General features: G+C 43.1%; 1 protein-coding gene across 2 annotated transcripts in view; it reads right to left on the reverse strand.

Moving 5' to 3' along the window:
* SLC43A2 (solute carrier family 43 member 2) overlaps positions 1-13,158 on the reverse strand; it is a 94,310-nt gene that overhangs the window by 63,308 nt on the left and 17,844 nt on the right. Inside the window, exons 1-2 of one of the 2 annotated variants that reach the window (XM_069761341.1) lie at positions 6,275-6,474; positions 5,101-5,286 (exon numbers count right to left, since the gene is read on the reverse strand). In XM_069761341.1, the coding sequence (XP_069617442.1) occupies positions 5,101-5,260 (160 nt within the window). In that variant the 5' untranslated portion in view covers positions 5,261-5,286; positions 6,275-6,474. Of the gene's footprint in view, positions 1-5,100; positions 5,287-6,274; positions 6,475-13,158 lie in introns of those variants that run through there. The other variant, XM_069761340.1, reaches the window with a different exon arrangement.

The following is a 13,158-nucleotide window of genomic DNA, read 5'->3' on the forward strand; positions in this document are numbered from 1 at the left end:
AGGTGTAGCAAACAGGTATTAACAGCAGGTCTCTAGATGGTGACTTTTGTGAGTAGTCCTGCACAGAAGAGCAGATATGAATGGGGGTAAGATAGGAAATCGTGGAGCTTGACATACTGATTTCAGTGGAAAAGCTTTGGCTGTCGTTATACTGGTAATAGGGGGCTCTGAGTGTCACTACTGTGAGGGGGCAGGAGCCGGATGTGGCTCGTGACCCTCTCTCAGAGCACAACGTGGGAAAGGTTGGGGATCTCTGCTCCAGAGGCTATTGGCGTAGTTGGAGGCGACAGCTGGAGCATTTTCCAGGGTGCTAAAAAAATATATGAAAATATACCGTACTTATCAAAGTTATAAATCCTTTTTTTAATGCTTTGCAGCCACAAAAGGAACTGGGCAAGACCAATAAAACTATGCACGTCACACATGGATGCGAAAGGCCGGCACAATAAATCTAATGGAGCATGCTTAGTGATGAGCAGAGCACGGCGGAGCAGGACCAGTCATCTAATGTTCTGTACATGTTAATCATCCTCGGAGTTTGTGTTTGCAGATCTAAAACTAACAGAATCAGTATTGATCCCAGAGACTGAGCAGACTCAAAAATCTCCTATATCCACAATAGAAAGATGAATGGCCATCATCATATTGGAAGATTTTCCATCTCTGTCTTTACCGACCACAAGAATACGAGCTTCGCTGGGTAATGAGAGCTATGGAAGCTCAAGAATTATTGTGCACACACTCTTAAAGCGGTCATGATTGTGTGATTGATTGCTTTCCTCCCCATTTTCTGTTTCCATTACTGAAGCTGGCATCTATCTCTCCTGACTCGCCCATATACATTAAATGGTGGGCCAGTCTCCCCAAAATCAGCAGGTACTGCCGGCTTTATTCTGTATTTTGGGGCCTTAACAACCAGTGGATATCCTGCTGGCAAACAATAATTTTAGGTCAAAATAAAATTTGAGATTATTACAAAAATGTACAATCGTATATAGAGAAAAACATTTTTTTTTCACTAGACAGTCTCCTAGACATATTATCCAAAACAATAGCCTAAAAATAAGGCACTTCCAAATTTCAACAAATATCAAACAATAGAACCACAGCGGAAGCTTAGATGCCAATAAAAAACTAAATTTTATTAATAGTACAATTAAAAATTCTATTAGAGTCCAATTACAGTCAGTGGAGATACATGAGACAGAATTATACTGTCTGCTGAGGAAAATACATATAATACCTAATATAAATCATATGATCCCAAATAAATACATATAAAACCCACAAGAATCAATAAGGCATGAGTGTTACACAGTACATCTATATATAAAGGCCATAAGTGTGCCATAAAAGGAGAAATGCCTAAGGGATATGAGCTGGATTAATATGCCTACGAGAGCAATGGCTGCTAACAAATGTCACGGATACCAAGGGTTAAATCAAATGTATGTTGGCAGACAAAGCTAGCCTAACACATAAGGTATATGAACCTAAAGGATCCCTGAATGATACGGCTGTATCTATTCACATAGTAGCCAAAAAGTGCATGCTGTGCTAAAGTGCAAATATATATCCACAGGGGTCAATAAGGCATGAGTGTTACACAGTACATCTATATTATAAGGACCATAAGTGTGCCATAGAAAAAGAAAAAGAAATGCCTAAGGGGATATGGGCTGAATTAATATGCCTAAGAGAGCAATGGCTACTGAAGAGTGTCACAGATACCAAGGGTTAAATCAAGTGTATGTTGGCAGACAAAGCTAGCCTAACACATAAGGTATATGAACCTAAAGGATCCCTGAATGATACAGCTATATCTATTCACATAGTAGCCAAAAAATGCATGCTGTGCTAAAGTGCAAAGGCATAAATGGAGGTAGGAATGTATTTACCTATAGCAGCAGACCAGTAGATGGACCCCGACACGTGTTTCGCGTTTAAGCTTCGTCCAGGGGGATAGTCTCCTAGACATGTCTCAAGAGGGTACAAAGATATCAGGATCCCCCACTATCACCTACAGCAAAGAGCCCCTCACAAATAGTGACTCTTACTCTAGCGGACCCAGCCTATGCGTGTACATTCCCCTAGCAGATCCAGCCTATCCATGTACATTCCCTTAGCAGACCCAGCCTATCCATGTACATTCCCCTAGCGGACGCAGCCTATCCATGTACATTCCCTAGCAGACCCAGCCTATCCATGTACATTCCCCTAGAAGATCCAGCCTATCCATGTACATTCCCCTAGCAGATCCAGCCTATCCATGTACATTCCCCTAGCAGACCCAGCCTATCCATGTACATTCCCCTAGCAGACCCAGTCTATCCATGTACATTCCCTAGCAGACCCAACCTATCCATGTACATTCCCCTAGCGAACCCAGCCTATCCATGTACATTCCCTAGCAGATCCAGCCTATCCATATACATTCCCCTAGCAGACCCAACCTATCCATGTACATTCCCCTAGCAGATCCAGCCTATCCATGTACATTTCCCTAGCAGATCCAGCCTATCCATGTACATTCCCCTAGCAGACCCAGCCTATCCTTGTACATTCCCCTAGCAGATCCAGCCTATCCATGTACATTCCCCTAGCAGATCCAGCCTATCCATGTACATTCCCCTAGTAGATCCAGCCTATCCACATACATTCCCCTAGCAGACCCAGCCTATCCACGTACATTCTCTTAGCAGATCCAGCCTATCCATGTACATTCCCCTAGCAGATCCAGCCTATCCATGAACATTCCCCTAGCAGACCCAGCCTATGCATGTACATTCTCCTAACAGATCCAGCCTATCCATGTACATTCCCCTAGCAGACCCAGCCTATCCATGTACATTCCCCTAGCGGACCCAGTCTATCCATGTACATTCCCTAGCAGACCCAACCTATCCATGTACATTTCCCTAGCGGACCCAGCCTATCCATGTACATTCCCTAGCAGACCCAGCTTATCCATGCACATTCCCCTAGCAGACCCAGCCTATCCATGTACATTCCCCTAGCAGATCCAGCCTATCCATGTACATTCCCCTAGCAGATCCAGCCTATCCATGTACATTCCCCTAGCAGACCCAGCCTATCCTTGTACATTCCCCTAGCAGATCCAGCCTATCCATGTACCCTCCCCTAGCAGATCCAGCCTATCCATGTACATTCCCCTAGTAGATCCAGCCTATCCACATACATTCCCCTAGCAGACCCAGCCTATCCATGTACATTCTCTTAGCAGATCCAGCCTATCCATGTACATTCCCCTAGTAGATCCAGCCTATCCACATACATTCCCCTAGCAGACCCAGCCTATCCATGAACATTCCCCTAGCAGACCCAGCCTATCCATGTACATTCCCCTAGCAGACCCAGCCTATCCATGTACATTCCCTTAGCAGATCCAGCCTATCCATGTACATTCCCCTAGCATACCCAGCCTATCCATATACATTCCCTTAGCAGATCCAGCCTATCCTTGTCCATTCCCCTAGCAGATCCAGCTTAGCCATGTACATTCCCCTAGCAGATCCAGCCTAGCCATGTACATTCCCCTAGCAGACCCAGCCTATCCATTCCCTTAGCAGATCCAGCCTATCCATGTACATTCCCTTAGCAGATCCAGCCTATCCGTGTACATTCCCCTAGCAGATCCAGCCTATCCGTGTACATTACCCTAGCAGATCCAGCCTATCCGTGTACATCCCCCTTGTATTAGTAAGGCACTATATGTAGGCACAAATCTATGGAGCTGAGTTGACTGTATGGATGAAATCTCTATATACACCATACCCCATCCAGTGTCGGACTGGGGTGCCAAGGGCCCACCAGTGACACTGACTTTGGGTGGTGGCACTTTTCACCTGCATACAAATATTACACTACCCTCGTTCACAAATTTATCTAAACCTCTATATAATAATAAACTGGGTAGTTTGGTAAATGAATGATGAGATGCTGCTTTTATCTGTAACTTGTGAATCAAGTGAATTATGCCAAGTACTGCCCATACAGTGGGGTTGGGGGCCCATGTTTGGACATGGGCCCACCAGGGGATTTCCTGTTCCCCTATGGGCCAGTCTGAGCCTGCCCCCTTCCATTATCGCCAATGCAAATCTTAACCTCATCCGTCTGTAATGCAAATTTTACTATAGTGTATCTTCAAAAGTAGAGTACATCCAATGTTTATGCATCCTGCTGAGAATTAGTATTTAACCAAATCTGCTCCTGTATCAGTAAAAATGCATTTAAATTATCTCTGCCCATTAATTAGAGCCAAAGGGCTACATACAAGTCAATCGGCGTTCGTTTACTTGTGGGTTTAAACAGGCCAACAAAAACTGATGGGAACAGAACGATCATTGATACGATCATTCTGCCCCCGTACAGGATCATGTTATCGACAGCGCTTCCCCTGGTTACATGAGGATTTGCATGGCGGTGTATACGATCCCGTCATCCAACGACGGTTGGCTCATTTGTCGGGCGATCGCCGGCATTTTGCACAGGCCCATAATCTGTATCGTGTGTTCTTATAAGTGTCCCTTCAGCCAAATAAATGAATGAATGAAATAAGTGTTTTCTTCTACGATGTACCAGTGATGCTCCTCATAAGCAGAACTGTTAACACCACATTTGCTAGTTTAGTCAATTCTCTAACTGATGTCACTATAAATCCTTCATCAAATCAATAATGGCTTAGAAAATATCCTGAGTAACTGCGCCATAATGAAGAGATGTGTCACATTGTGTGGGTGAGCTCTACATACATCCCATCCAAACAGCAAGCCATCACGCTTCATATTCACAGAATGATGGCTTGCTCCTTAGTTACATGACATCTATAGTGGTGAGGAACTAATGGTCAATCCATAGTAAACGCCATTTGCCATATGTGGTGGTCAGACCCCTGGGACCTCTGCCGTCAGGCAGCAGCAGGAGGGGGCGCTCATAGTACTGGGCTGCAGTGCGAGACATACATAGATGGTAAGCAGCGAAGGCCATCACTGTTTAGGCCGCCGGAAAAAAATCATTACAATAATGATATGATGATAAAAGCATAGAACACTGCTTAACTAATCCTAAATGATGACGTACCTGGATAGCTGCACAAGTAAGAGTAGAAACCCTCAGATTTCAGCATGATCAGCAAGGATCCCCAGCCTAGGAGTACTGCAGAAAAGAAGAGATTTTCCACCACAGCAGTACATGCCATCCACCATCGACGCCGGTGCGCTGTAGCCAATGTAGGAGCCATTTTCTTTTCTTCTAGTGATTGTCAGTCTGTAAAATAAAGAAAGAAGCAAGATTCAGTTAGTAGAGAAACACTATAAAATGCTCATTTCTCTTCTGCTGTAATGCAATCCTGCACAAATCAATGAGATCAATCTATTTCCAGTGGTTTCTATGGATGCCTGTCCTCTAGAGCCAAAAGTCAGACTGACCCCCTCTACATGTCCTAGTAGCGCATGTGACAATGTATTCACTGCTGCTTATTCTGCTGCTGATGGCTGGACGTACTCATTATTCCGGTATGTGATGTGAGCGACCCTTCCCTTTTGTAAGGAGGGGTATACACTTCGCTGACATTAGTTCTCTGTCGGTTCTAGTCCATTTACTGTAAGCTATGTTATTTTCTCCATTCACAAGCAGAGATTATTATGATTCCTGTTCACAATTCTCCTAGTATTACATTACCTTACCTGTGACCAAGTCATCAATATCAGACTGGTGAGGGTCGGACACCCAGCACTTCCACCGATCAGCTGTTGATAGTGTAAGGAGTCAGGACACCTCGGCTCCCTAGTCTGCACAGCGGCCATTCAGCTCCGATTTAAGTCATCCCCACCGATCTGATACTGATCACTGATCCTACGTTCTAATGTAAAAATCTGGACAACCCCTTTAAGTGTATAGCTGTCATCAGAAGGGTCAAAGCCAAAGCAAAATCTGTAACAGGGACCCTTACCTGCCACGTATTAGTTACAAAACCAATGCCTTCTGTTGTGGCAGAGGGACCTTTGGGGTCTCATCTGCAATTTCTTATCTGCCTCCAACTTTGCCCCTGACTGTAAACCCAATTCATACATTGCACTTCACTGAGGATTCGTGCAAAATTCAGAATCTACTACACTGTCTGGACGGCCAGTGTGACATGATATGACTAAAAAGTGGTACTAGAGAAGTAAGACAAAGAATCTACAAAACATCTCCACCCTTTCATACATAATCATTCTGCAGAACAGTATAATTCGGTTGAAATGATAATTACCTGTTACCGAAAGTCCTTCTCCTATAGTAATTGTACCACCTAAAGTCTTCACTGTGCCCGCTGCCGAGTCTCTGCCAGGTAGCTGTGAACACCTAACAGGCGCCTGTTTATACAACACGACCATGTACACGGATCAGCGGAGGCACACAACGATCAGAGGAGGCACACAACGCACAGGCAGGAAAGCAGTTAGCAAGTAAACACAAAGTCAATGGGTTCAATCTTATCACCTTCATGATATTAAGAGGGGCAAAGATCTATTGCTTTAATTCCTTCACAAAGTTTCAAGATTATAGGAGTGGGAACGAAAAGAAAACCCCAGATAAGAGAACCGACTCCTCGCCAACAAACAACCTGGCTACAGATAAGAATCCTTTACCTAAGCGCAATTGCTTCCCATTCTGATATCTCTTTCTTTTTCTACAAATATGATATAAAAAGGTGGCAAACATCCTTTGACCCATCCAATAACACCTAAACATATTTATAGGAACAGCTCATTAACCAGACACCGCTAAGATCAATGGGGAGACCAGATGGCGCTATGGCTGATCGCACGTGTCTGACCTCCATCTATCAGGAGAACAGGGGTCCTTGGAGTCTTGTTTTCTGGCCAAGGGGGTCATCACATGAAGAAGCAGAAAGGCTTGCTGGAGACATACATGCTTCTAAGGCTACTTTCACACTTCCGTCGGTACGGGGCCGTCGCAAACCGTCGGGCCGACGGACGTTTTGCTAAATTTAGCACAATGTGGGCAGCGGATGCAGTTTTACAACCCATTGTGATGAGCGGGGAGGAGGGGGCGGAGTTCCGGCTGCGCATGCGCGGTCGAAAATGGCGGACACGTCGCACAAAAAAACATTACACTGAACGTTTTTTGTGCCGACGGTCTGCCAAAACACGACGCATCCGTTGCACGATGGATGTGACGTGTGGCCATATGTTGCTAATGCAAGTCTATGGAGAAAAAAACGCACCCTGCGGGCAACTTTGCAGGATGCGTTTTTTCTCCAAAACGACGCATTGTGACGTCCATCAGAAGACGGAAGTGTGAAAGTAGCCTAACTCCCATACTTGAGTTCAAAGAGCCAAATGCATGCAAAGCCACCTTTTCAATCACTCCCTGTTGGATGTGACAAAAAATATACCATAAATATCAGACAGATGTGGCCTCTGTCCTCATAATTCCCAGAGAATAAGAATGATTACCGCACCATCATCATCCTCCTGGATGTGGCAGCTGCCGTCAGGGGATACCTGCATCTACAAGACATTCAGAGCATATCCTGTGGATGTGTCCTCAGTGGAAGGGGTATCCTTTAAATCTATCTTATCTACTTGTGCTACAAAGTTGTGGGTTTCCTGTAAGAAGCCATTTCAGATTGAGCGTAGAGTCTGTCAATGTGATTACTGCCTGGAAGTCTACAAAAATATCATCCCATAATCCAGGGATGTCAAACTCAAATACATCTTGGACATGGTCTCGGACCTATCTTGATATTTATTTTAAAAAATTCTACAATTGAAGACGTTTTCCTTACCATCAAACATAACAATTAACTTTTTTCACATGGAAACAAACTTAAAGGGTTCGTCCCATGAACAAAGTACATATGAAAAGATCTTAGAATAAATTATTGGAGTAATATAATATATTATGTACTAGAGGTAAAAAGCATATGGCCCAACGGCCTAATTTATATATGGAATAACAAAGGATAAAAACCTTGGATAATATAAATAATAAAGTAAGATTCAAAAAGGGGCCGCGAAACAAAGCATGATATCCCCACAGTGAATTCCTCCGCAGTTCCCTCCACATTCACGGTATGATGACCATACTGAACCCCCTTCCTCCCTCCATCCCCTTGACAAAGAATGGTGATCCCATCACAGTATGATTCTCCAACTGTAATCCCCACAAAGCCCTCCATACAGTATAATGGCCACAAAAAGTGCACCAGACAGTATAATGGGCCCCACATAGTCATCCATACAGTATAACGGGGCCCTGAATTGCCTTCCATACAGTTTAATGGCCCCACATAGTGCTCCATACAGAATAATTACCCAACATAGTGCTCCATACAGTATAATGGACCTCACATAGTCATCCATACAGTATAATGGGCCTCACATAGTCATCCATTCAGTATAATGGGCCCACAAAGGGCTGCATACAGAATAATGACCCACATAGTGCTCCATACAGTATAATTGCCCCACATAGTGTGTTCCATACAGTATAATGACCGCACAAAGTGCTCCATGCAATATAATGACCCCACATAGTGCTCCATACAGTATAATAAGCCCAAATAGTGCACCGTACAGTATAATGCCCCCATATAAAGCTCCATACAGTATAATGCCCCCAAATAGTGCTCCATACAGTATAATGGCCCCACATAGTGCTCCATACAGTATAATTATCTAACATAGTGCTCGATACTGTATAATGGGCTGACATAGTGCTCCATACAGTATAATAATCCCAAATAGTGCTCCATATAGTATAATAACTTCCTATAGTGCTCCATAGAGTATAATAGCCCCAAATAGTGCTCTATACAGTATAATGGCCCCACATAGTGCTCCATACAGTATAATGGCCCCAAATAGTGCTCCATCTATATATATAATTGTCTAAGGGTTTTTCCGTCTGTCTGTCTGTCTGTCTGTCCTGGAAATCCCTGCTCTCTGATTGGTCGAGGCCGCCAGGCCTCGACCAATCAGAGACCGGCACAGCATCGGCGTAGAAATCCCGCTCCTGACATTCTATATTGATCATTCCTCCTGACACTTCTATATTGATCAGTCCTCCTGACATTCTATATTGATCAGTCCTCCTGACACTTCTATATTGATCAGTCCTCCTGACACTTCTATATTGATCAGTCCTCCTGACACTTCTATATTGATCAGTCCTCCTGATACCTCTATATTGATCAGTCCTCCTGACAGTCCTCCTGACACTTCTATATTGATCAGTCCTCCTGACACTTCAATATTGATCAGTCCTCCTGACACTTCTATATTGATCAGTCCTCCTGACACTTCTATATTGATCAGTCCTCCTGACACTTCTATATTGATCAGTCCTCCTGACACTTCTATATTGATCAGTCCTCCTGACACTTCTATATTGATCAGTCCTCCTGACACTTCTATATTGATCAGTCCTCCTGATACCTCTATATTTATCAGTCCTCCTGACACTTCTATATTGATCAGTCCTCCTGACACTTCTATATTGATCAGTCCTCCTGATACCTCTATATTGATCAGTCCTCCTGACAGTCCTCCTGACACTTCTATATTGATCAGTCCTCCTGACACTTCTATATTGATCAGTCCTCCTGACACTTCTATATTGATCAGTCCTCCTGACACTTCTATATTGATCAGTCCTCCTGACACTTCTATATTGATCAGTCCTCCTGACACTTCTATATTGATCAGTCCTCCTGATACCTCTATATTGATCAGTCCTCCTGACACTTCTATATTGATCAGTCCTCCTGACACTTCTATATTGATCAGTCCTCCTGATACCTCTATATTGATCAGTCCTCCTGACACTTCTATATTGATCAGTCCTCCTGACACTTCTATATTGATCAGTCATCCTGACACTTCTATATTGATCAGTCCTCCTGACACTTCTATATTGATCAGTCCTCCTGATACCTCTATATTGATCAGTCCTCCTGACACTTCTATATTGATCAGTCCTCCTGACACTTCTATATTGATCAGTCCTCCTGATACCTCTATATTGATCAGTCCTCCTGACAGTCCTCCTGACACTTCTATATTGATCAGTCCTCCTGACACTTCTATATTGATCAGTCCTCCTGACACTTCTATATTGATCAGTCCTCCTGACACTTCAATATTGATCAGTCCTCCTGACACTTCAATATTGATCAGTCCTCCTGACACTTCTATATTGATCTGTCCCTCTATATTGATCAGTCCTCCTGACACTTCTATATTGATCAGTCCTCCTGATACCTCTATACTGATCAGTCCTCCGGACATTCTATATTGAACAGTCCTCCTGATACCTCTATATTGATCAGTCCTCCTGACACTTCTATATTGATCAGTCCTCCTGACACTTCTATATTGACCAGTCCTCCTGACACTTCTATATTGATCAGTCCTCCTGACACTTCTATATTGATCAGTCCTCCTGACACTTCTATATTGATCAGTCCTCCTGACACTTCTATATTGATCAGTCCTCCTGACACTTCTATATTGATCAGTCCTCCTGATACCTCTATATTGATCAGTCCTCCTGACACTTCTATATTGATCAGTCCTCCTGATACCTCTATATTGATCAGTCCTCCTGACATTCTATATTGATCAGTCCTCCTGACACTTCTATATTGATCAGTCCTCCTGATACCTCTATATTGATCAGTCCTCCTGACACTTCTATATTGATCAGTCCTCCTGACACTTCTATATTGATCAGTCCTCCTGACACTTCTATATTGATCAGTCCTCCTGACACTTCTATATTGATCAGTCCTCCTGACACTTCTATATTGATCAGTCCTCCTGACACTTCTATATTGATCAGTCCTCCTGACACTTCAATATTGATCAGTCCTCCTGATACTTCTATATTGATCAGTCCTCCTGACACTTCTATATTGATCAGTCCTCCTGACACTTCTATATTGATCAGTCCTCCTGACACTTCTATATTGATCAGTCCTCCTGACAGCTCTATATTGATCAGTCCTCCTGACACTTCTATATTGATCTGTCCTCCTGACACTTCAATATTGATCAGTCCTCCTGACACTTCAATATTGATCAGTCCTCCTGACACTTCTATATTGATCAGTCCTCCTGACACTTCTATATTGATCAGTCCTCCTGATACCTCTATATTGATCAGTCCTCCTGACACTTCTATATTGAACAGTCCTCCTGATACCTCTATATTGATCAGTCCTCCTGACACCTCTATATTGAACAGTCCTCCTGATACCTCTATATTGATCAGTCCTCCTGACACTTCTATATTGAACAGTCCTCCTGATACCTCTATATTGATCAGTCCTCCTGACACCTCTATATTGAACAGTCCTCCTGATACCTCTATATTGATCAGTCCTCCTGACACTTCTATATTGATCAGTCCTCCTGACACTTCTATATTGATCAGTCCTCCTGACACTTCTATATTGATCAGTCCTCCTGACACTTCTATATTGATCAGTCCTCCTGACACTTCTATATTGATCAGTCCTCCTGACACTTCTATATTGATCAGTCCTCCTGACACTTCAATATTGATCAGTCCTCCTGATACTTCTATATTGATCAGTCCTCCTGACACTTCTATATTGATCAGTCCTCCTGACACTTCTATATTGATCAGTCCTCCTGACACTTCTATATTGATCAGTCCTCCTGACAGCTCTATATTGATCAGTCCTCCTGACACTTCTATATTGATCTGTCCTCCTGACACTTCAATATTGATCAGTCCTCCTGACACTTCAATATTGATCAGTCCTCCTGACACTTCTATATTGATCAGTCCTCCTGACACTTCTATATTGATCAGTCCTCCTGATACCTCTATATTGATCAGTCCTCCTGACACTTCTATATTGAACAGTCCTCCTGATACCTCTATATTGATCAGTCCTCCTGACACCTCTATATTGAACAGTCCTCCTGATACCTCTATATTGATCAGTCCTCCTGACACTTCTATATTGAACAGTCCTCCTGATACCTCTATATTGATCAGTCCTCCTGACACCTCTATATTGAACAGTCCTCCTGATACCTCTATATTGATCAGTCCTCCTGACACTTCTATATTGATCAGTCCTCCTGACACTTCTGTATTGATCAGTCCTCCTGTCACTTCTATATTGATCAGTCCTTCTGACACTTCTATATTGATCAGTCCTCCTGACACTTCTATATTGATCAGTCCTCCTGACACTTCTATATTGATCAGTCCTCCTGATACCTCTATATTGATCAGTCCTCCTGACACTTCTATATTGATCAGTCCTCCTGATACCTCTATATTGATCAGTCCTCCTGACATTCTATATTGATCAGTCCTCCTGACACTTCTATATTGATCAGTCCTCCTGATACCTCTATATTGATCAGTCCTCCTGACACTTCTATATTGATCAGTCCTCCTGACACTTCTATATTGATCAGTCCTCCTGACACTTCTATATTGATCAGTCCTCCTGACACTTCTATATTGATCAGTCCTCCTGACACTTCTATATTGATCAGTCCTCCTGATACCTCTATATTGATCAGTCCTCCTGACACTTCTATATTGATCAGTCCTCCTGATACCTCTATATTGATCAGTCCTCCTGACATTCTATATTGATCAGTCCTCCTGACACTTCTATATTGATCAGTCCTCCTGATACCTCTATATTGATCAGTCCTCCTGACACTTCTATATTGATCAGTCCTCCTGACACTTCTATATTGATCAGTCCTCCTGACACTTCTATATTGATCTGTCCTCCTGACACTTCAATATTGATCAGTCCTCCTGACACTTCAATATTGATCAGTCCTCCTGACACTTCAATATTGATCAGTCCTCCTGACACTTCTATATTGATCAGTCCTCCTGACACTTCTATATTGATCAGTCCTCCTGATACCTCTATATTGATCAGTCCTCCTGACACTTCTATATTGAACAGTCCTCCTGATACCTCTATATTGATCAGTCCTCCTGACACCTCTATATTGAACAGTCCTCCTGATACCTCTATATTGATCAGTCCTCCTGACACTTCTATATTGAACAGTCCTCCTGATACCTCTATATTGATCAGTCCTCCTGACACCTCTATAT

The sequence above is a fragment of the Ranitomeya imitator genome, chromosome 3, assembly GCF_032444005.1.
Source record: "Ranitomeya imitator isolate aRanImi1 chromosome 3, aRanImi1.pri, whole genome shotgun sequence".
Classification (NCBI taxonomy): Eukaryota; Metazoa; Chordata; class Amphibia; order Anura; family Dendrobatidae; genus Ranitomeya; species Ranitomeya imitator.